General features: G+C 45.4%; 1 protein-coding gene across 3 annotated transcripts in view; it reads right to left on the reverse strand.

Moving 5' to 3' along the window:
* Nucleotides 1-21988, reverse strand: part of ALMS1 (ALMS1 centrosome and basal body associated protein) — a 160971-nt gene that overhangs the window by 119001 nt on the left and 19982 nt on the right. For all 3 annotated transcript variants that reach the window (XM_059659421.1, XM_059659422.1, XM_059659420.1), the window contains exons 3-4: nucleotides 8280-8475; nucleotides 927-1044 (exon numbers count right to left, since the gene is read on the reverse strand). In XM_059659421.1, coding sequence (XP_059515404.1) covers nucleotides 927-1044; nucleotides 8280-8475 — 314 coding nt within the window. The remainder of the gene's footprint in view (nucleotides 1-926; nucleotides 1045-8279; nucleotides 8476-21988) is intronic.

The following is a 21988-nucleotide window of genomic DNA, read 5'->3' on the forward strand; positions in this document are numbered from 1 at the left end:
ATATTTTCTCAGACTTCTCTAAAACAATATTGTCAAATATATGAGTAATTTCATATTGGCAAAAAAATATTCTTTAAATGAAAATTTAAAATTAATTTAACCTGTGTTAGCTCTTTTGCTAGTCATTTATTATGTTCTTGAAAACCACTTAAGAAGTTATCTACTCCCCCGATCCCCACCCCCAAAAAAACTACAACAGTAATCTAATCATTGGCTGACTATTGTGTACAAAACACTTTTCATACAAGTAATTTAAAAGTAATATATAGCAGGAGGGCACATCAGTAAACACCTAGTTTTTATTTTAAGGTGCTTTTTTTTTTTTTAAGTTCTAAAGAAGGAAAACTTATATTTTTGGATAATTCCAAAAGTTTGAGAACTCCAAACATGTCTCCCATCATGACTATTCTTAAAGGATATTAATTTGGAATAATTATTAATTTGGACATGTTTGTTAGAAAAAATCTTATTACTTCATATTCACAGCTATAAGGTAAGGAAAGATAAGAAGGCTCATTCAGTATCAGCTGACCAAAATGAGAGTGCCAAAAAAGTTAGTGACCATGAAATAAATGCTTTTTACAAAATGGGATTGGGTGATGAAAAGCAAAGGGGGAGATTTATAAAAAGAAAAATCCAGTGTGCCTTCTAAATTAAAATATGCCTGAAAAGCTAGAATATATTAGAAATTATTTTTAAATACACTACAGTAAACTGGCTCATTTTTACATCTACATTTTATTATGCCAAACTGATATGCATCATGTCTTAACTTAGGGACATGTTACCTTCAGAGTGTGAGCTGAAACTATCTAACCCCTAACCCAAAGTCTCAACTTAGGCTGAAGTCATTAATATTAGTAACAACTAAGAACAAGAAAAGAGTAGAATGGTTACATGAAAATAAAAATAAAAAATCATACTACCTCAGAGGTGCAAAATCTAGTCCACTTTGGTGAAATATGGAATCAGGCCCAATCTCTTGGCCTTGTGTCAAACATGTCAGCAAAGGCAAATCAGGAGAAGCAAAGTTGTCTTGTATGACTGCAAAGTTTCAAATATAAATATGTTGGAAATACTAAAAATAACTGCTTAGCACTCACATAATACTTTAAAGAACCTAAACATGCTGCCATCTGAAAATTTCTACAAACTTTACTATAACAACATAACAGCAGCAGCAACTACCTGACAAGGTCCACGCACTAAACATACAGTATTTCACTTAACCCTCATGACAACCTTGAAGGATGGGTATCATTATATCCATTTTATAGGTAAGGAAACATGATTACATAACTTAAGAAATATTAAGTAATTTGTCCACATTTAAAAAGCCTAAGTGGCAGAGTGAGATCTGAGCCTAAGCACTAAATTTTTTACAAGTGCTCTTAACCATTATGAGTGCTTCTTTCCATTGTATATCAAAGTGTTTTCCATGGGCTCCTGGGCATCCCTAAGACAATCTCAGGAAGTGCCAAGGGTCAAACTTATATTCAAAATAATATTAAGGCCCTGGTAGGGTAACTCAGTTGGTTGGTGCGTCATCTCATGCACCAAAAGGTTGTGGGTTCGATTCCAGGGCAGGGCACATACCTGGGTTTCAGGTTCAATCCCTGGTCGGGGTGCATACGGGAGGCAACTGACTAAATCCACATTAAACAAAAAGTCTTTAGAATCTTCAGTAACTTTAAAGTGTGTAAAATAGTCCTGTGACCAAAAAGTTTGAGAATTACTGATTTAAGGGGGAAAAGAACTGTTGTGAATTCCTGAATGCCAACCTAAGTAATTATTAGAATGCCCTTGAATGTATACTAAATATAAAGTCAGTATTCTCTTATAGTATTTACACAACTACAAAACAAAAAATTAAGCATTAATAGAAACAAATCTGTACAACCAACAGGATCTGTACAGCATCCTATTTAATATTAATTTAACTGGATGGGTGATATTTTGCTAAAACTAAATGGTTCTGTCAATATGCATATAATTCTGTTGCTATAGTTTAATTTCAGAATGCTTATAATACTGTACACCTTCCCTATCATAACTACCACACTCTTGTTTTAATCTTTAGTCTGTCTGCTTTACACCTGGATTGAAAACTCCATGTCTGCTGTATTCACAGCGGTATCTTCAGTGCCTAGCAAAATACCTGCTATACTTAGTAGGCATTCAAAATAGAATTATTACTTATTTACTGAATGATTTAATTAAAAATGAGAAACCTTTACCACCAAGGACTAACTGGCATGATTCCTCTTTGGCCTTTGCTTAGAGACTCAGTCTTAATCCTTCAAAATCTAATTTCATAACCTTCATAAGTCCTCCAACCCTCTAAGAATCCTAAGGTCTTTTAACAAAGACCCCACATTTCCTCACATTTGGACACTGTAATAGCTTGGACCACTCTTTTTTGAGATATCTGTCTTGGCACTGGTTTTCAATATGACATTTGCCATTGGTGAGACTAATATACTCCACAATGACTATAGTATTCATGCATAACAAAACAGCAATTATAAAATTTCCTCGGCCATCAGATCCAGGGATCTGCTCTAATAATTTAAAATGTAAATGAGAAGCTAGAGCTATACAACTAAATGTTAGCAAAAGTTTTAGAAGCCAGACACACAATTCCCTACCCAAAGCTGAAATTATTTTATTAAAGAATTTTGCTTGACATTTTGCCATGACATAAGCTCACTTCTTTAAAAAAACATTTTGTTATTAATCTTTTTTTAGAGAGAAACAAACGGAGAGGGAGGGAGGGAGGGGGGAGGGGAGCGAGAGAGGAGGGGAGAGAGAGAGGGGGAGAGAGGGCAAGAGAGGGTTCCATGTGAGAACGAAACATTGATGGGCTGCCTCTCTAATGTCCCTTACCAGGGATTGAGCCCACAACATAGGCATCGTGCCCACAACTGGGAATGGAACCAGCAACCTTTCAGTGCAAGGGATGATGCCCAACCAACTGAGATACATGGACCAGGGCTAAGCTCACCTTTTTACTGTTATACTAGAGGCCCGGTTCACGAATTTGTGCATGGGTGGGGTCCCAATAGGGGCTGTCTTGCCCAGTCAGGGGGAAGGAACCACAGGCGGTTGGCCGGCCGGGGGAGGTAGGCTGTGGGAGCACACTAACCACCAGGGGGCAGCTCCTGCATTGAGTGTCGCCCCCTGGTGGTCAGTGTGTGTCATAGCTACCGGCCAGTCATCCAGTTATAACAGTCGCTTAGGCTTTTATATAGATAGACTACAGGCCCCAGGCACGAAAATTTGTGCAAGAGTAGGCCTTCCCCCAGCTGCCGGCACCAGCTTCCGTCCAGCACCCAGGGCCCAGACTTCCCATCTCCAGCCACTGGCAAGCACCCAAGACCGGGGCTGCTTCCCTCCTCCGGCCACCCGCAGGCAGGCACCCAGGACCCGGGCTGGCTTCCCTCAGGCTGCCCACAGGCACCCGGGATGTGGGCTGGCTTCCCTCCAGCCGGGCTTTGTCAGGAATGATGTTCAAAAGATGTCTGGTCTAATTAGCATATTACCCTTTTATTATTATAGACTAGTAGCCCAGTGCCCAAAAATTTGTGCACTTGGGGGTGCGGGTGAGGGGAGGGGCCAGACCCCTCAGCCCGACCTGCACCCTCTGTCATGTTCTTAGACCCCGACCTCTCCTGGCCTAGGCACAGGCCTACAGGCTTGGGGTGGCCTGGCTCCCGAGGCCCCATTTTATCAAGAGAACAAAGTTGGCGTTAGTTACAGCCCTCACCAAACCCAGTACAGTGTATCTGTGCATACAACTGCCTCTTTCATGTGCCTGCTTTGCCCTACTGAATTACTAACATTTTGAGGACATAGCTCTGTCTTATCCTGCTTCAACTTCCGTGCCTGGCCTGGTGCCAGGGACCTGAGAGGGTTTGCTGAGGGAATGAATGAGTGAATGAATGAGCGAGTGAATGAGTCAATGAATGAGCAAGTAAGTGAATGAGCAAGCAGCTACCTGTTGGGATAGTTTGCACTCCACTCTGGGCTGCCTGACGTGAACCCTGGTCAGTTCCCACCCTGCTCCCAGCGGCCCCACTCCCCTCTCCCAGCTGCATAGTATGCACAGGGCAAAGGCGGCCCGGGTGTGCGTGTTAGCAGATCGGTGCATTAGCACCTAGCAACCCAGAATCCCCACAGGAGGGCCGTTTGTGGTTGTGGCCAGTGGCTGATCGGTTCATTAGCACCTGCCAACCCGGGATCCCCGCGGGAGAGCCATTTGTGGGCTAAGCCGGTGGCGGATGGGTGCATTATCACCTGCCAGCCATGAATCCCCATTGAGGGCCGTTTGTGGGCGTGTCCGGTGACATATCACTGTGGTCCCGCCAGCCAGCTCTGGGTCGGGTCCTGTATGGGCTACCTGCTGCCCCGGTCGCAGATAGCAGGCCCGGATGGAAGGGGGGCAGGCAGGATGGCACTATCCTGCCCTGCCTGTAGTATGCAAATTAGCCGCCATCTTTGTTGGCGGTTAACCGCCATCTTGGTTGGCAGTTAATTTGCATATCACCCTGATTAGCCAATGGGAAGCATGTTGGAGGAACAGTTAATTACCATGTTTGTCTATTATTAGATAGGACTAGAGGCCCGGTGCACAAAAATTTCTGCACTCTGGGGGGGGGGAGGGGGGTCCCTCAGCCCGGCCTGTGCCCTCTCACAGTCTGGGACCCCTCAGAAGATAACGACCTGCTGGCTTAGGCCTGCTCCCAGGTGGCAGAGGGCAGGCCTAATCCCTAGGTGCAGCCCCTGGTCGGGCTCAGAGCAGGGCCAATTGGGGAATTGGGGCGCTGCCCCCTGTCATGCACAGAGCAGGGAGATTGGGAGGTTGCGATGCCACCCTCAGTCACGCTCAGGGTAGGGCCGATTGGGGGGTTGGGGCACCGCACCCTGTCACACTCAAGGCAGGGTCGATGGGGAGGTTGCGGCGCGACCCCGTCACGCACAGAGCAGGGCCAATCAGGGGGTTGGGGAGCTCCCCCCTGTCATGCACAGAGCAGGGCCGATCAGGGGGTTGGGGCGCCGCCCTCTATCACCCACAGAGCAGGGCCGATCAGGGGGTTTGGGCGCTGCCCCCTGTCATGCTGATCCCAGTGCTGGGAGACCTCGCGGCTCCGCTGATCCTGGTGCTGGGAGGCATATTACCCTTTTACTATATAGCATAGAGGCCTGGTGCATTGGGGGGGGGGCTGGTTTGCCCTGAAGGGTGTCCCGGATCCCCACTGGGGTGCCTGGCCAGTCTGGGTGAGGGGCTGAGAGCTGTTTTCAGGCTGGGACTGAAGCTCCCAACTGCTCCTTTTTTTCTTTTTTTTTTTTTATTCTGAGCCAGCTTTAGCTCTGAGGCTCCAGCTCTTAGGCCTCTGCTCCTGAAAGCAGTTATCTGCTTTGTTTAGGTTCTACAATCGAAACTCTGTATCATCTCCAGGTCTGAGATCCCGGCTAGCTGAAAGCTGGTTTCTGGGGTTTTGTTTAGCTTCTATTTTTGTAACTGTGTTTCAAACTGCCAGCTCACAGGCCTGTGGCGGCAGGCGGGGAACGTTGGAGTCCTCCGTCACAGAAGCAAGCAAGCCTCATGTTAGTTTCAAGCTGCCTGGCTGCCGGCCGCCATCTTGGCTGACAGTTAATTTGCATATTGCCCTGATTAGCCAATGGGAAGGGTAGCAGTCGTACGCCAATTACCATGTTTCTCTTTTATTAGATAGGATAGCCTTTCCATTATTAAATGGCTCTAGTTCAGTGGTTCTCAACCTTCCTAATGCCGCGACTCTTTAATACAGTTCCTCATGTTGTAGTGACCCCCAACCATAAAATTATTTTCGTTGCTACTTCATAACTGTAATTTTGCTACTGTTATGAATCATAATGTAAATATCTGATATGCAGGATGTATTTTCATTATTACAATTTGAACATAATTAAAGCATAGTAATTAATCACAAAAACAATATGGAATTATATGTGTTTTCCGATGGTCTTAGGCGACCCCTGTGAAAGGGTCGTTCGACCCCCAAAGAGGTCATGACCCACAGGTTGAGAACCACTGCTCTAGTTGAACGTTCTTTCTTATATCAATATCAAGTTTAAAACAACCCTATATATTCTCATTTTAACCTCCAGATTAGGATTAGCAAATCCTATATAACTAGAGGCCTGTTGCACGAAGAGATTCGTGCAATAGGCCTTCCCTTCCCCGGGCTGCCGGCACCCGGGACCCAGGCCTTCAGTCTTCGCTGCTCTGGCCCGGAGCCTTGTCTTTGCTGCCTCGGCCCGGAGCCTTCAGTCTTCACTTTGCGCCTTCGTATGCAAATTAACCACCATCTTTGTTGGGTTAATTTGCATACTCTCCTGATTGACTGGTGATAGTGGAGGGACAGTCAATTTACATGTTTGTCTATTGTTAGATAAGATAAGAATATGCTAATTATCCATTGTGCTGTAACGTCACGACCAATCTACAAGTGGTGGAGAGCTACAGGAGGGCGGGGCAGCGAGCTATGAGCAGCGACAGGGCTACCAGCGGCGGCGGGCAGGTGGCCAGCTGAGGCAAGTGGCAGTGAGCTACTCACACATGGATTCGTGCGCAGGGCTACTAGTACTTTTATAAAAGGCCAGGTAGTAGATATTTTAGACTTTATTAGTCATATATGGTTTCTATTGCATATGCTTTTTTTGTTGTTTTTACAATCCTTTTAAAAATGCATAAAGCATTCTTAGTTCATAAAAAATAAGGCCTTGACCTGTGGTCTGTAATTTGCACGCTCCTGCTGTACTCCATTAAAATACTCATACATGATAATGTTCATTTCTGTTTACTGGATTGTCTTCCCAAAAGAAGAGTTAGCTTTCATCTATATATTCCTCGCCTCAAAAACATACAATAGACACTTAGATATTTGTTAAATAAGTGAATGAAAATAAGCTGCTTCCACTTTAGCATGATAACCTTTCGAAAACATGATCATAGCAAAGCCTTCTTTCATCTACTGTCATAGCCATTTCCTCCCACAAAGAAACACTAATGTTATCAACATATTTCTTAAAATGTGAAACTAAAATTGAGTTTGATGATCCACATCACAGAATTCATTGGCATTAATAGTTTGATTTGGATAGCATTAGTTTATGTTTGAAAAGAACTTAAATTAACTCCTATTCATACTCCTTTAAAAAACTCTTAACTACACAGCTGAACCCATTTCTTTGACAAAAGCGAATTCTTAAAACTGTGGAGCTGTATTTTTTTTTTCAACGTTTGAAAACAAAATCTGAAGAAAGGAAGAACAAAGAAATATCTGTCTGAATTATAATTTAGGCATGAAAAAAAGTTTAAATTACCATATTTGTTTAGCATTTTTATATATCTGTAATAATCCAAAGTAGTAAAAGTACAATTTATTCTATCTCCTACTTTGATGATTTGAGAGGTAAAGTATTCCTTTTGTAAAGAGCTAATAAATCAGTTCCATATACAACAAAGCAATAAGATCTACCTCAAGTCATTTAACCTCTGTATCCAAATTTTTGGTTCTGGAAACTGAGAATACTAACATATGCCATAATCAATTCTAAGAATCTGATGAGGTAAACATGAACATTTGCTTTTTTGGGTTGTATTTTAAGGAGTATGGGTCTCCACTGCCAAGTAGTCAAAGGATAACACAGGCTCTAGTGAGTTTGGCTCGGTGGATAGAGCGTCGGCCTGTAGACCAAAGGGTCCCAGGTTCGATTCCGGTCAAGGGCATGTACCTCAGTTGCAGGTTCCTCCCTGACCTGGGACCTGGTTGGGACTCATGTAGGAAGCAACCAACTGATGTGTCTCTCTCACATCGATGTTTCTTTCTGTCTTCCCCTCCCTCTTGCATTCTCACTAAACATCAATCAAAAAATATCCTCAGGTGAGGATTAAAAATAAAAAATAATAATAATAGTAATAAAGGATAACATGGTTTACCCCAAGAAAAAAATCCACAAATTCAGGACTGAGAAGGTGTACCTACTAGAGAGAAAGTTATCAACTTTCTGCCTTCTGTAGGCAATAGAGTATGATAAAATGAGGGGCAGCTGCACATTTAACATAACTACACAAGCTATGGAAACCAGAAATAAGCTAATATCTTTGAATATATCTTTACAGAACTCCTTAACTCAAGAAAGGATTTAAATGAAGGACTTGCAATCTGCCAAAAGTAAATTTTTTATAAATGTGAGGTATTAATACTAGTTTAAAGGAAAAAAAGAGGCCTTACCTAGCAATGGAGAACAAAAGAGACCTCTGTTGTGTTTCTTTACTTGATTTTCTGATTGGGTCAATATACTCTCCTCCACAGAGAGGAAGTCTGCTGCATCTGTCTCTTCCTCTCTCACATTAAACCTGGTCTGAGATGTATCCGAGGTGTGGGAAGAGTCGATTTCTTGAGGAAGAAAATGCCAAGATTCTGTTCTCTAAAACAATAATTTTGAAGGAAAATGTACTAAGTTATTAACTGAATTAACATACTTATTAACATTTGTATTAAAATGTCCACTCACATAGCTCCCCATTTGATAACAATCTCATCAAAGTTTATAAAAAGTAAAGCTTTCCTTTCTATTTTTCCCAAAATTAGCTATATTTTAGACCTCTTTCCCATTACTACTACTTATCTCTTAATTTGAATCTGCCAGTGAATCTTGAACAGTTAGTTCTCATCATTAAAAGAGTAAATTTGGGCCCTGACTGGTTTGGCTCAGTGGATAGAGCGTCAGCCTGCGGACTCAAGGGTCCCGGGTTTGATTCCGGTCAAGGGTATGTACCTTGGTTGCGGGCACATCCCCAGTAGGGGGTGTGCAGGAGGCAGCTGATCGATGTTTCTCTCTCATCGATGTTTCTAACTCTCTATCCCTCTCCCTTCCTCTCTGTAAAAAATCAATAAAATATATATATTTTTTAAAAAAGAGTAAATTTGGGCCTGACCCCGTGTGCCTCAGTGGTTGAGCATCGACCTATGAATCAGAAGGTCAGGGTTCAATTCCTGGTCAGGCCATATGCCCAGACTGTATACTCCATCCCCAGTAGGTCAATTCTTCTGAGTGACACCAACAGCAATCAAGGCTCAACTACAACAAGACTGTGCATAAGCCCACAAAGGGATGCACCAAGAGTGTCCACCTCAGGTGATTGGGGAGGCTAAGCCACTGAGCCCTATAGAACACCTACTACACAAGGCCACTCTATCAACTCAAGGAGACTTAGCAGCTACCCAATATATAGAAACAAACACAGGGAAGCAGCCAAAATGCAGAGACAAAGAAACATGTCACAAATGAAAGAAATGGAAGAAAACAAACTACTAGATATAGAGTTCAAAACCACAGTTATAAGGTTACTCAAGAATCTTCTAAAAACCTCCAGGGAACTTAGTGAGACCTTCAAAGACCTTTGTGAGAATGCCAAAAAATGGAAAAGGACCAGTCATAAATTAAGCATACACTGACTGAAATAAAGAATAATATACAGGAACGGGTTGAGTGAACTGTGACTCTTCCAGTCTCAGCGATCTATAGAAAAGCTGGAGTCTCTGATATCAATGTAGGGAATGTAATATATTCATTAGAGATAAATTATGATCTGGCTGGGATTGGCTACATGGGGGTCACTGACCCAACGATGTCTCTGAACACACCATACTTTGTGGCCAGGTGTGTTTTGTGTGCGTGCGTGAATCCTCACCGGAGGATATGTTTTACTGATTTTAGAGAGAGAAGGGAGAGGGAGAGAGAGAGAAACATCGATATATGAGAGAAATATCCATTGACTGCCTCCCGAATGTGCCTCCACCAGGACGGAACCCATAACCTAGGTAAGTGCCCTGACGGGGATCGAAACTGCAACCCTTCAGTGTACAGGAGGATGCTCCACCGAGTGAGCCACACCAGCCAGAGCAGCAGGTTCATTCATCACATAACCCACAGCTTATGGCTGCAGCTGCTGAAGGACGGGAGTGTGACCTGCATCCTTCCAAGTTCTCTGTCACTAGCCAGGTAGTCAGGCCAGCAGAATGAGAACCAGGAAAAGAACCATGGTTCACCAAGGAGCAATGGGATTCTCCAGGGACCAGCAGGGGCCAACGCACCTGCATCCTATGCACATGAGACCAGCCTGATGATGGGCTCCCTGGCTGGAGCAGACCCTCAAGCTCGCCCAGATCCCAGGAGACAGAAAACCAAGTGGCATCTCCAGGACCCATGCCTGGCAGCCCGGAGCAGCCCGAGGGAAACACGCCACCTATTCCTTACGTACAAGGATCATTCCCATCTTGGAAATCCAAAAGACCCTGCCGGTGGCATCCCACATCGGGATCGGGACCTGCCAAGACCCCGGGCGGAAGCTTCCACGGCCCCTGCCCCTGCCCATGCGCGCTGGGCTGGAGCCTCGGGGCACCAGGAAGACGCCTGCGGGGAAGACCTCGCTGACCCGGGACATCCCGGCAGCTGCACTCCCACCCCGGTCCTCAGGGGGAAGAGGCCTTGGGACACGTAGCCCACTCTGGTTGGATGCTCCAAGGCCAGGAAGCGGCGCCTCACCCAGGAAAGTGGGGAGACTAGAGGTGCATGAGGGCCGATTCCCATCCTGGGGTCTCACAACCCGGCCTGGGACTCGCTGGATGCCCGAACTTTAATCGTTCCGGGGAGCCGGGAAGGCCCGGCCCCAGAGGTGGTGCAGGAAGGAAGCAGGAGGGAACCGTGGCTCGCTGGGTGCTTGGGCCCCAATGACCGTGCGCCCAGAGAGGCCCTCCGCCCCACTTGCATCTGCGCCCCTCTTCAGAGGAGCCAGACCCAAGTGAGGTCACTCCTGACCCAGGGGGCTCTGCTCGCCCAGGAGGTGACATGGCGTCGCATGAGGACACGGTCCTGGTCCTGACGCTGGGGGTGGACGGGCTCCTGGCGGACGGCGGGCAGCACCGGCCTGGCCACCCACTCCCTCGCGCTCTGCGTGGCGTGCAGCGCCGACCGCACTCCTGGGGACAGGCCGCGGCGCAGACAGACAGATCTGGGAGGGAGGTGGAAGCCACGCGAAAGGGGAATCTGTTGCTGAAGACCAGGTGTGAGGCCTCCACGGGAAGGTCACAGGCGGGTGTGAGGGTATCTGTGCCAGGGGACGCAGGAGGCTCAGACACAGAAGGATCGTGCCACAGCCGGAATCCAGAGAGTGAAAGGAGAAGGTCTGCAGACCTGAACTCCATGGGAAAATCGTTCTCTAACCACTTCGTGCAGCTTGGTCATTAGGATGAGGTGATAGGAAGCTACCGCACAGTGGAGAATCAACTAAGTGTGCTGAGGATCATGTGGTGAAAACTGAGGAGGAGGACCAAGATCCCAGGCACTGAGCGCCCACCGTGGAAGAGAAGCTTAAGCCAGCAAAGGAGGAGATGGCTGAGGCCCGAGCAAGGCCCAGGGGGGGGCCTTGGCCATTCATGGAGCCGGCGGAAGGGGCACGTGCACATCCACTCGCTGGAGAAGACCACCGAGCAGAGGACTAAAGAAAACTATGAACTGATCAGACTCTGGGATGACCTCATTTCCAAACTGGAGAAGATCTGATGTGTGCGCCCCTGACCAGTGCGGGCCCTCTCTCCTGTCCATCTGTCTGACGCTGTTAGGTTTCATGCTTTCTTCTCTCTCATTACCTCAACTGGTTTTGAGATTACTTTGCTTTAAAAAGAAGACCAAAATTTCCCTTAAGTTAAAAAGAGACCAAAATGGTGGTTGGGATATTGGACATTGGCTCTGGATATCCAAAGCCTTTATGATACAATTTGAGGCCCGATGCATGAAAATTCGTGCAAGAGTAGGCCTTCCTTCCCTGGGCTTCCAGCACCGGCTTTCCTCTGGCACCTGGGTCCCAGGATTCCCTCCTCTGGCCGCCAGCAGGCACCTGGGACCCAGGCTGGCTTCCCTTGCATGCCTGCAGGCACCTGGACTGGGCTGCTTCCCTCCCACCCTGGCTTCATCAGGAAGGACGACTGGAATAACGTCTGGTCTAATTAGCATATTATGCTTTTATTATTATAGACTAGGGGCCCGGTGCACGAAATTCGTGCACTGGGTGTGTGTGGGGGGGAGTGTCCCTCAGCCCAGCCTGCCCCCTCTCACATACTGGGAGCCCTCAGGCGTTGACCCCCATCACCCTCCAATCGCAGGATCGGCCCCTTGACCAGGCCTGAGGCCTCCGGCAGAGGTGTCAGGCCTGGGCAGGGGACCCCCAGCTCCCCGCGGTTGCAGGCTCCGCCCCTGCCCAAGCCTAACGCCTCTGGCTGAGGCGTCCGGCTCGGGCAGCGGGGACCCGCAGCTGCAGCGGCCCTGCGATCGTGGGCTCCGCTTTAGGCCCAGGCAAGGGACCCTTAGCTCCCGGGACTGCCAGCTTCGACCGTGCCCAGCTCCCATCGCTGGCTCCACCCCTACTTCCTGCTATCACTGGCCAGGGCGGCAAAGGCGCCTGATTCTCCGATCATGGCCGGGGGGCAGGGCAAAGGCGGCCTCAGGACCGCCTTTGCCCTGCCCCCCAGCTCTTAGCTCCCCCCTGGGTTTCCGATCACAGTCAGTGGCAGGGGGCTTCTTCCTGCTTTCCCTTTCGCCTCCCTGCATTGTGCCTACATATGCAAATTAACCGCCATCTTGTTGGCAGTTAACTGCCAATCTTAGTTGGCAGTTAACTGCCAATCATAGTTGGCAGTTAATTTGCATATAGACCTGATTAGCCAATGAAAAGGGTATCGTCGTACGCCAATTACCATTTTTCTCTTTTATTAGTGTAGATTAGCCTAATATGCTGCTCTGATCCTTAGTCTGTATCCATTCTTTTTTTTTTTTTTTTTTTTTAAATAGATTTTTGTTGATTTCAGAGAGGAAGGGAGAGGGAAAGAGATGGGAACATCAGTGGTGAGCGAGAATCATTGATTGGCTGCCTTCCGCAGGCCTCCCACTTGGGATCGAGCCCGCACCCGAGGCATGTGCCCTTGATCAGAATCGAACCTGGGACCCTTCAGTCCGCAGGCTGACGCTCTGTCCACTGAGCCAAACCAGCTAGGGCTGTAGCCATTCTTAAACTGAAGTAAACCTCATGACTGGTAAGCCTGTAAAAAAAAAAAAAAAGAAGAAGAAGAAGAATATAGAGGGCTTCAACAGTAGACTAGAGCAGTGATGGCGAACCTATGACACACGTGTCAGAGGTGACATGTGAACTCATTTTTTAGGTTGATTTTTCTTTGTTAAATAGCATTTAAATATATAAAATAAATATCAAAAATATAAGTCTTTGTTTTATTATGATTACAGATATAAAAAAATTTCTATATGTGGCATGGCACCAGAGTTAAGTTAGGGTTTTTCAAAATGCTGACACACTGAGCTCAAAAGGTTCACCATCACTGGACTAGAGGATCCCGAGAATCAGGTCAATGATTTGAAATATGAGGAAGCAAAAATCACCCAACCGGAAAAACAAAAAGAAAAAAGAATCCAAAAATATGAAGATAGTGTAAGGAGCCTCTGGGACAACTTCAAGCGTACCAACATCCAAATTATGGGTGTGAAAGAAGAAGAAGAGAGAGTGCAAGATATTGAAAACCTACTTGAAGAAATAATGACAGAAAACGTCCCCTACCTGGTGAAAGAAATACACTTACAAGTACATGTAGCTCAAAGAACCCCAAACAAAAGGAATCCAAAGAGGACCACATCAAGACATATCATAATTAAAATGCCCAGGGCAAAAGAAAAAGAGAAAATCTTAAAAGAAGTAAGAGAAAAACAGTTAGTTACCTACAACGAAGTACCCATACGACTCTTAGCTGTTTCTCAACAGAAACTATGCAAGCCAGAAGGGACTGGCAAGAAATATTCAAAGTGATGAATAGCAAGAACCTACAACCAAGATTACCCAGCAAAGCTATCATTTAGAATTAAAGGTCAGATAAAGAGATTCACAGACAAGAAAAAGCTAAAGTAGTTCATCACCAATAAACCACTATTATATGAAACTAGAGGCCCGGTGCACAAAAATTTGTGCACTCGGTGGGGAAGGGGGGGTCCCTCAGCCTGGCCTGTGCCCTCTAGCAGTCTGGGACCCCTCGGGAGATAACGACCTGCTGGCTTAGGCCTGCTCCCGGGTGGCAGAGGGCAGGCCCAATCCCTAGGTGCAGCCCCTGGTCAGAGCAGGGCCGACTGGGGGGTTGGGGCACCACCCTGTCTCACTCAAGGCAGGGTCGATGGGGAGGTTGCGGCGCGACCCCGTCACGCACAGAGCAGGGCCAATCCGGGGGTTGGGGCACTGCCCCCTATCACACACAGAGCAGGGCCCATCAGGGGGTTGAGGAGCTCCCCCCTGTCACTCACAGAGTAGGTCCGATAGGGGAGTTGGGGCACTGTCCCCTGTCACACACAGAGCAGGGCGGATCAGTGGGTTGGGGTGCCGCCCTCTATCACCTACAGAGCAGGGCCAATCAGGGGATTGGGGCGCCGCCACTGTCACACTCAGGGCAGGGCCGATGGGGAGGTTATGGCTCTACCCCGTCACACACAGAGCAGGGCCCGGGGGGGGGGGGGGGGGTTGGGGCGCCGCACCCTGTCACACACAGAGCCGCAGGGCGATCAGGGGGTTTTGGCGCTGCCCCCTATCATGCTGATCCCAGTGCCGGGAGGCCTCTCGGTCCGCTGATCCCGGTGCTGAGAGGCATATTACCCTTTTACTATATAGGATAGAGGCCTGGTGCATGGGTGGGGCCAGTTCGTTTGCCCTGAAGGGTGTTCTGGATCAGGGTGGGGGTCCCCACTGGGCTGCCTGGCCAGCCTGGGTGAGGGGATGATGGCTGTTTGCAACTGGTCACACACCCTTCAGGGTGGGGGTCCCCACTGGGGTGCCTGGCCAGTCTGGGTGAGGGGCTGAGGGCTGTTTTCAGGCTGGGGGTGACTGAACTCCCAACCGCTCCTTTTTTCCTTTTTTTTTTTTATTCTGGGCCGCCTTTAGCTTGAGGCTTGGCTCCAGCTCTTAGGCCTCCGCTCCTGAAAGTAGGTTTCTGGCCTTTGCTTACAATGTTGTGAATCTGCTGGCTGAAGTCCGGCAGTATTTGCTACAATGTTTGAAACTGCAGGCTCAGAGACCTGCAGCCTCAGGCGGGGAACATTGGTTTCCTCCGTCACTGAGGCAAGCAAGCCTCGTGTTAGTTTCAAGCTGCCTGGCCCCGGCTGCCATCTTGGCTGTCAGTTAATTTGCATATCTCGCTGATTAGCCAATGAAAAGGGTAACAGTTGTCGCCAATTACCATGTTTCTCTTTTATTAGTGTAGACTAGAGGCCTGGTGCATGAAATTCATGCACTGGGGGTGGGGAGGAGCCCCTCAGCCTGGCCTGCGCTCTCTCGCAGTCCGGGACCACTCGTGGGACAGCAGGCAGTCAGACATCCCTCTCGCAGTCCAGGGCTCTTGCAGTCTGGGACCCCTCACTTCTTACCTCCCGCCTGCAATGGAGGTGGAAGAGGATCCCGTCACTGCTGCTGCGCTTGCCTGCGGTGAGCCCGGCTTCTGGCTGAGCAGCACTCCCCCTGTGTGAGTGCACTGACCACCAGGGGGCAGCTCCTGCATTGGGCGTCTGTCCCCTGCTGGTCAGTGCATGTCATAGTGACCAGTCGTTCCGCTGTTCAGTCGATTTGCATATTAGCCTTTTATTATATAGGAAACTCTCGCTCACCACTGATGTTCCCATCTCTCTTTCCCTCTCCCTTCCTCTCTGAAATCCGCTTCTTTAAAAAGCAGAAGAAGATAAAGGTAAAGATAAAAAATTATGAACAACAAAGTGACAACAAATACGTATCTATCAACAAGTGAATCTAAAAATCAACTGAATAACAACTCTGATGAACAGAATAAACTGGTGAATGGAACAGAATCAGCGGCATGGAAATGGAACAGACTGATGATTCTCAGAAGGAAGAGGGTCTGGGGGGGTGTGGGAAGAGATTAGACAAAGATCTTATATGTATGTATGCATTACCTATGGACACAGACAATAGGGTGGCGAGGGCCTGGGGTGGGGTGGGAACCAGGTGGAGGGGAGCTATGAGGGGAAAAAGAGGGACATCTGTAATAATCTACACTAATAAAAAAGAAACATGCAAATTGGTGTCACTCTGCTACGCCCACCAGCCAATCAGAGCAACTATGCAAATTTACCCAACAAAGGTGGCAGTTAATTTGCATACGCAGGCACGGAGCGAAGACTGAAGGCTCCAGCCAGAGTGAAGATTGAAGACTGAAGAGGCTTGGCTTCTCTGCTGCAGCCACAGCAGAGAAGCCAAGCCTCGCTGCGGCCGGACCAAAGTACTGGGCCCTGGGTGCTGGAGGAAAACTGGTGCTGGCAGCCAGGGGAAGGAAGGCCTATTGCATGAATCTCTTCATGCAATAGGCCTCTAGTCAACAATAAAGATTAAAAAACAAACAAAAAAACAAATGTTTTACATGATGAAATCTTATAATTATAATATAACTGAAAAAGAAATTCCAAACCTAAAGCCACAATATTCTCTATATGTGACTACTTTACTGAGTTCTTATTAGCTGTGTCAGTTTCTAGTGTACTCTACTTCTCTCAATAACATATCCATGAAGAGTGACACATTTGTCTCTTTCAAATGGCATGATTCAGCAATGCTTCTAAAAATATCTATGGGAAGAATCGATCTTTCCTACTTTGAATTCATCATAGGAAGATATTAAAATACTAATAAACATTAATAAGTAAATAAAAATAATACATAATAAAAATTAGTAAAAATAACTAGAAAAAAATGAAATTTAAACGATATGAGGCCAAAATAGAAGCCCAAATATTTCTAGTTCTAAAAAACATAAAATCACCCTATCAAAATGCTATAAAAGTTTCTAAACACTTCATGTCAATTCTTTACTTATCTCTTGAGAAACTAGTAATAAGATTTTCATGGACTGGCACCAATCCATAGACCTTAGTAATAACTTTTTTAAAGTTTTAATAAAAGTACTTATTTATTTATTTTTGTTTGTTAATCCTCTCACAGGGATTTTTTTTTTTATCCTCACTTGAGAATATTTTTCCACTCATTTTAGAGGGAGTGGAAGTGAGAGGGAAAGACAGAGAAACATCAATGTGCAAGAAACTGACTTGTTGCCTCCTGCACACTGAGATCCCTGCCCTTGACTGGAATAGGTACAGACTTTTTTTTTTGAAGCCATAAGATAAAAATTTGGGTACATAATGGGGTTATAGTTTTAGTGGTAGGAAGACACTGAAGTTTCATCTTTTGCTCTTCACTTATGCAGTAGGAGATGAAATCATCAGCTGAAAAGGAGGAAGGCGAGTTCAGTAGTTCTGAGAAGGAATAAGGAGTCATTTTATCAAGTCAACTCACCAGGAAAATATAGTAGGATTTCCAGGCAATGCCTAGTGCCCTTGTGGTTTAATGTCATCAATTTAAAGGAAAACCTGCCTGGATATATGCTTTCTTCAGCAATGCCCTGCTGCTTAGATTCAGAACAGAAGATTCAACCAGAACTGAGCTTTTGCAAAGCAAATAGGATAGTGGGAGAAAAGGACAAGAAAGTTAAAGATGTTTGCAAGGTAGTGATTATAAGGACAACTATGAACTCTCAGAGCAGTAAAGAGGGAAATATAAGAAAGGAATTATAAAAAAATTTAAGTGTGATAGGGTAGTTGTTTTCATGAAGTTAACGAAATTATTGCAGTCGAGGATCTAGAGTAGAGTAAGTGATCTGTAGAGGACACAGGATGGGCAGGGGAACAAATAGATACATCTCTTAGCAGTAATGAGAAATAAAACTGGGACCAGGCTCAAACCATGGTCAAGGGATGAGAGATGTGTCAAGCACTAGAGATGTTGTAGAGAGAATCACAATATGACTGGAATGCCCCTGCTTTAAATCCCTTTATTAGACTATTCCTTGTAGAATGGAGTGCTTTCAAAAGAAAAAAAATTAAAATTAATCATTCTCATATTTCTTTTATTTTCAGGTATTAAAATGTAAAAAACATGTTTCTAATAGCAATTTGATGCTATATATTTGACTAATTTATTCAGCATAGAAGGGAATGAGATATTTTGGGATATCAAAGGTTTATGTTCCATAATCCCCTAACCAGTGGTCAGCAAACTCATTAGTCAACAGAGCCAAATATCAACAGTACAACGATTGAAATTTCTTTTGAGAGCCAAATTTTTTAAACTTAAACTATAAAGGTAGGTACATTGTTATTAACTTAATTAGGGTATTCCTAAGGCTTAGGAAGAGCCACACTCAAGGGGCCAAAGAGCCGCATGTGGCTCGAGAGCTGCAGTTTGCCGACCACTGCTCTAAGCTATAGATAAGTAATGTTAATATTTTAGAATATTTCTCTCCATTCTTTTCTCAGTATATAGTTGTAACACTGATATAAGGTATTGGAGAGTTGTTTATCTCTTTCTTTTTTTCAGAGAGGATGGGAGAGGGAGAGAGAGAGATAGAAACATCAGTGGTGAGAGAGAATCTTTGACTGGGCACCTCCTGTACACCCCACCCCCTACTGGGTATCGAGCCTGCAACCCAGGTATGTGCCCTTGACCAGAATCAATCCCAGGACCCTTCAGCCCACAGGCCGACACTCTATCCACTGAGCCAAACTGGATAGAGCATGAGGATATTTTTTCCATTTATTTTTACAGAGAGTGGAAGGGAGGGAGAGAGAGAGAGAGACAAAAACATCGATGTGAGAGACACACATTGACTGACTGCCTCCAGCACAAACCCTGACCCAGGCCAGGGACTGAACCTGCAACCCAGATAAGTGCCAGTGAATAGGAATCAAACTTGAGACCCTCAGTGCACAGGCCCACGCTCTAACCGCTGAACAACGCTGGCTAGGCCTATTTTATTTCTTTTTTAATTGTTGACACTACTACAATAAATTTATATTATAACATCACCTTTCTTATTTGGCAGTGGTAGATCAAATTTTTAATCATATTTGCAAGCAGTCTTAACATATTGTCATATATAGTTGTATTAAGATTAATGAGCATCTGTGCCATCTAGGGCAGGACTGGTGGTGGTGGTTAGAGCATCAGCCTGTGTACCTGAGGTTCTCGGGTTCAATTCCCAGTCAAGGGCAGGTACCTGGGTTGCAGATTCGATCCCATTTGGGAGTGTACAGGGGATGGGGAGTAGGGCGCAACCAACTGAAGTGTCTCTCTCATATCAATGTTTCTCTGTCTCCACCTCCCTCCCTCCTTTCCTTTCACTCTTTCTAAAGCAGTGGGGTTCTCAACCTTCCTAATGCCTCGACCCTTTAATATAGTTCTTCATGTTGTGGTGATCCCCAACTTCATTGTTACAAATTGAACATAATTAAAGCATAGTGATTGCCCTAACCGGTTTGGCTCAGTGGATAGAGCGTTGACCTGCGGACTCAAAGTTCCCAGGTTCGATTCCGTTCAAGGGCATGTACGTTGGTTGCGGGCACATCCCCAGTAGGGGGTGTGCAGGAGGCAGCTGATCGATGTTTCTCTCTCATCAATGTTTCTAACTCTCTATTCCTCTCCCTTCCTCTCTATACAAAAATCAATAAAAAATATTTAAAAAAAAAAAAAGCATAGTGATTAATCACAAAAACAATATGCAATTATATATGTGTTTTCCGATGGTCTTAGGAAACCCCTGTGAAAGGGTCGTTCGACCCCCAAAGGGGTCGCAACTCACAGATTGAGAACCACTGCTTAAAGCAACCAATGAAAAAAATATCATTGGGTGAGGAATAACAAAACAAAACAAAAATAGATTAATCAGCCCTAGCTAGTTTGGCTCAGTAAATAGAGTGTTGGCCCTCGGACTTTAGGGTCCCGGGTTCAATTCCAGTCAAGGGCACATTCCCCAGTTGCAGGCTCGATCCCCAGTAGGGGGTATGCAGGAGGTGGCCAATCAATAATTCTCTCTAATCACTGATGTTTCTCTCTCTCCCCCTCTCCCTTGCTCTCTGAAATAAAAAAAGATATATTAAAAAAGGCATTCCCAATTCATGCCAATTTTTTTAATTTCCTTCCTATATGTTATCCTCCCACTTTCGTTCTCTATGAATCATTTCTCTCCCCATGCAAAGACACTTGCATAATTTCCTATTATAAAATACTACAGGCCCAAAATTCGTGCCTGGGGGCCGAGGGGGAGGGCCCTCAGCTCAGATTGCGAGACGGCGCAGGCCAGGCGGAGGGACCCCACCGGTGCATGATCTGGGCTGGGGAGAGACACGGGAGGTTGGCCGGCCAAGGAGGGACTGCAGGAGGGATCCAGGGTGTGTCTAGCCATCTTGCGTCTTGTTCAGTCCCAATCGGCCAGAACCCAGCAAGCTAACCTACTGGTCAAGTGTCTGCCCCCTGGTGGTCAATGCATGTCATAGCAAGTGTTTGAATGGCCTTAGCATATCATTAGCATATTCTGCTTTGATTGGATGAAAGGCAGACCGGACACTTAGCATATTAGGCTTTTATTATATAGGATTTTTTTTAAAATCTCTGTTCAGCATTACTTTTATTTCTATATATTTTGTTGCTATGTCTCTATCACACAATGAGTCCTGTATAATACCTTTTCAATCAGTACCAAAAGGCTTTTCAATCTCTAAATATTTTGACATTTGTGTGCAGGAAGGGCACATAAGCAGTTGAGTAAAACTGGACATATAAATTTGGGATTTTTAAGTATAAAGCCCTGGATTTAGGTGAGAACCAAAACATCCCAACACTTCAAGCAGAAGGAAAAAAACTCAAATGTGTACTGGGCAGGGAGGTAAACAGAATTCAGTAAATCTGCCTGAAACTAGAGCGTGATGGGACTTGTAGTCAACTATGCACTGCACACACACCTTAAGTGTTCTATTTCAAAAATTTTAAAACATTGTGCCAAAACAATGTTTCTGCAAACTACATTTGGGTCATATTCAGTTCCACAGCTTACAATCTTTGATTCTGGGGTTTAAAGGGGAAGATATAAAGCAGCAAAGAAAGCTGAAAAAGAATAGGCAGAGGAGTAGAAAGAAAACCAGGAGGAGCCAAGAAATTATTTTTAAAAACATATGCAATGGTTAACAGTATCAAATGCTAGCTATTGCATGCACCTAAGATAAAGACAGAAAAGTGTTCACTCTATTCAGCTATATAAACGTTGTTGGTAACACTTGCTTTCACAGAGTTGAGATCAAAACACAAAGTATATCAAATAGAAGAACAAGTTGATCCTAGCCAGTAATATAGAGCATATGAAGTTGACCCTTAAACAATACCCGAGGATTAGAGGCACCAACCCCTCTGTCCAGTCGAAAATCTGCTATGACTTCTGACTCCCCCAAAACTTAACTAACTTCAGTACCCACAGGGAATTAGGTTCAGGATCCCTGTGGATACCAAAATCCATAGATGGTCAAGTCTCTATACAAAATGGCATAGGTCAATGCATACACTCAGCCTTTTGCATCGGAGAACTCTCAACCACGGGTTAAAAACAGTACAGATATTTATGAAAAAATTTTGCCCAGCTGGTGTGTGCCCAGTGGTTGAGCATCAACCCATGAACCAAAAGGTCACTGGCTCAATTCCCTGTCAGGGCACATGCCCAGGTTGCAGGCTCGATCCCCAGTGTGGGGCATGCAGGAGGTAGCTGATCAACGACTCTCCCTCATTATTGATGTTTCTATCTCTCTATCCCTCTCCCTTCTTCTCTGAAATCAATAAAAATATAATTTTTTTAAAATTCCATGTATAAGTGAACCCACACAGTTCAAACCTGTGTTTTTCAACAGTAATCTGTATATTAAAAAAAGAAAAAATACAGTTTATATGATTGTCAACATAGAATATTCTAAAGAATGTACAAAAAAGCTACTACTAGAACTAGTAAATGAG

The sequence above is a fragment of the Myotis daubentonii genome, chromosome 12 (genome assembly GCF_963259705.1).
Source record: "Myotis daubentonii chromosome 12, mMyoDau2.1, whole genome shotgun sequence".
Lineage (NCBI taxonomy): Eukaryota > Metazoa > Chordata > Mammalia > Chiroptera > Vespertilionidae > Myotis > Myotis daubentonii.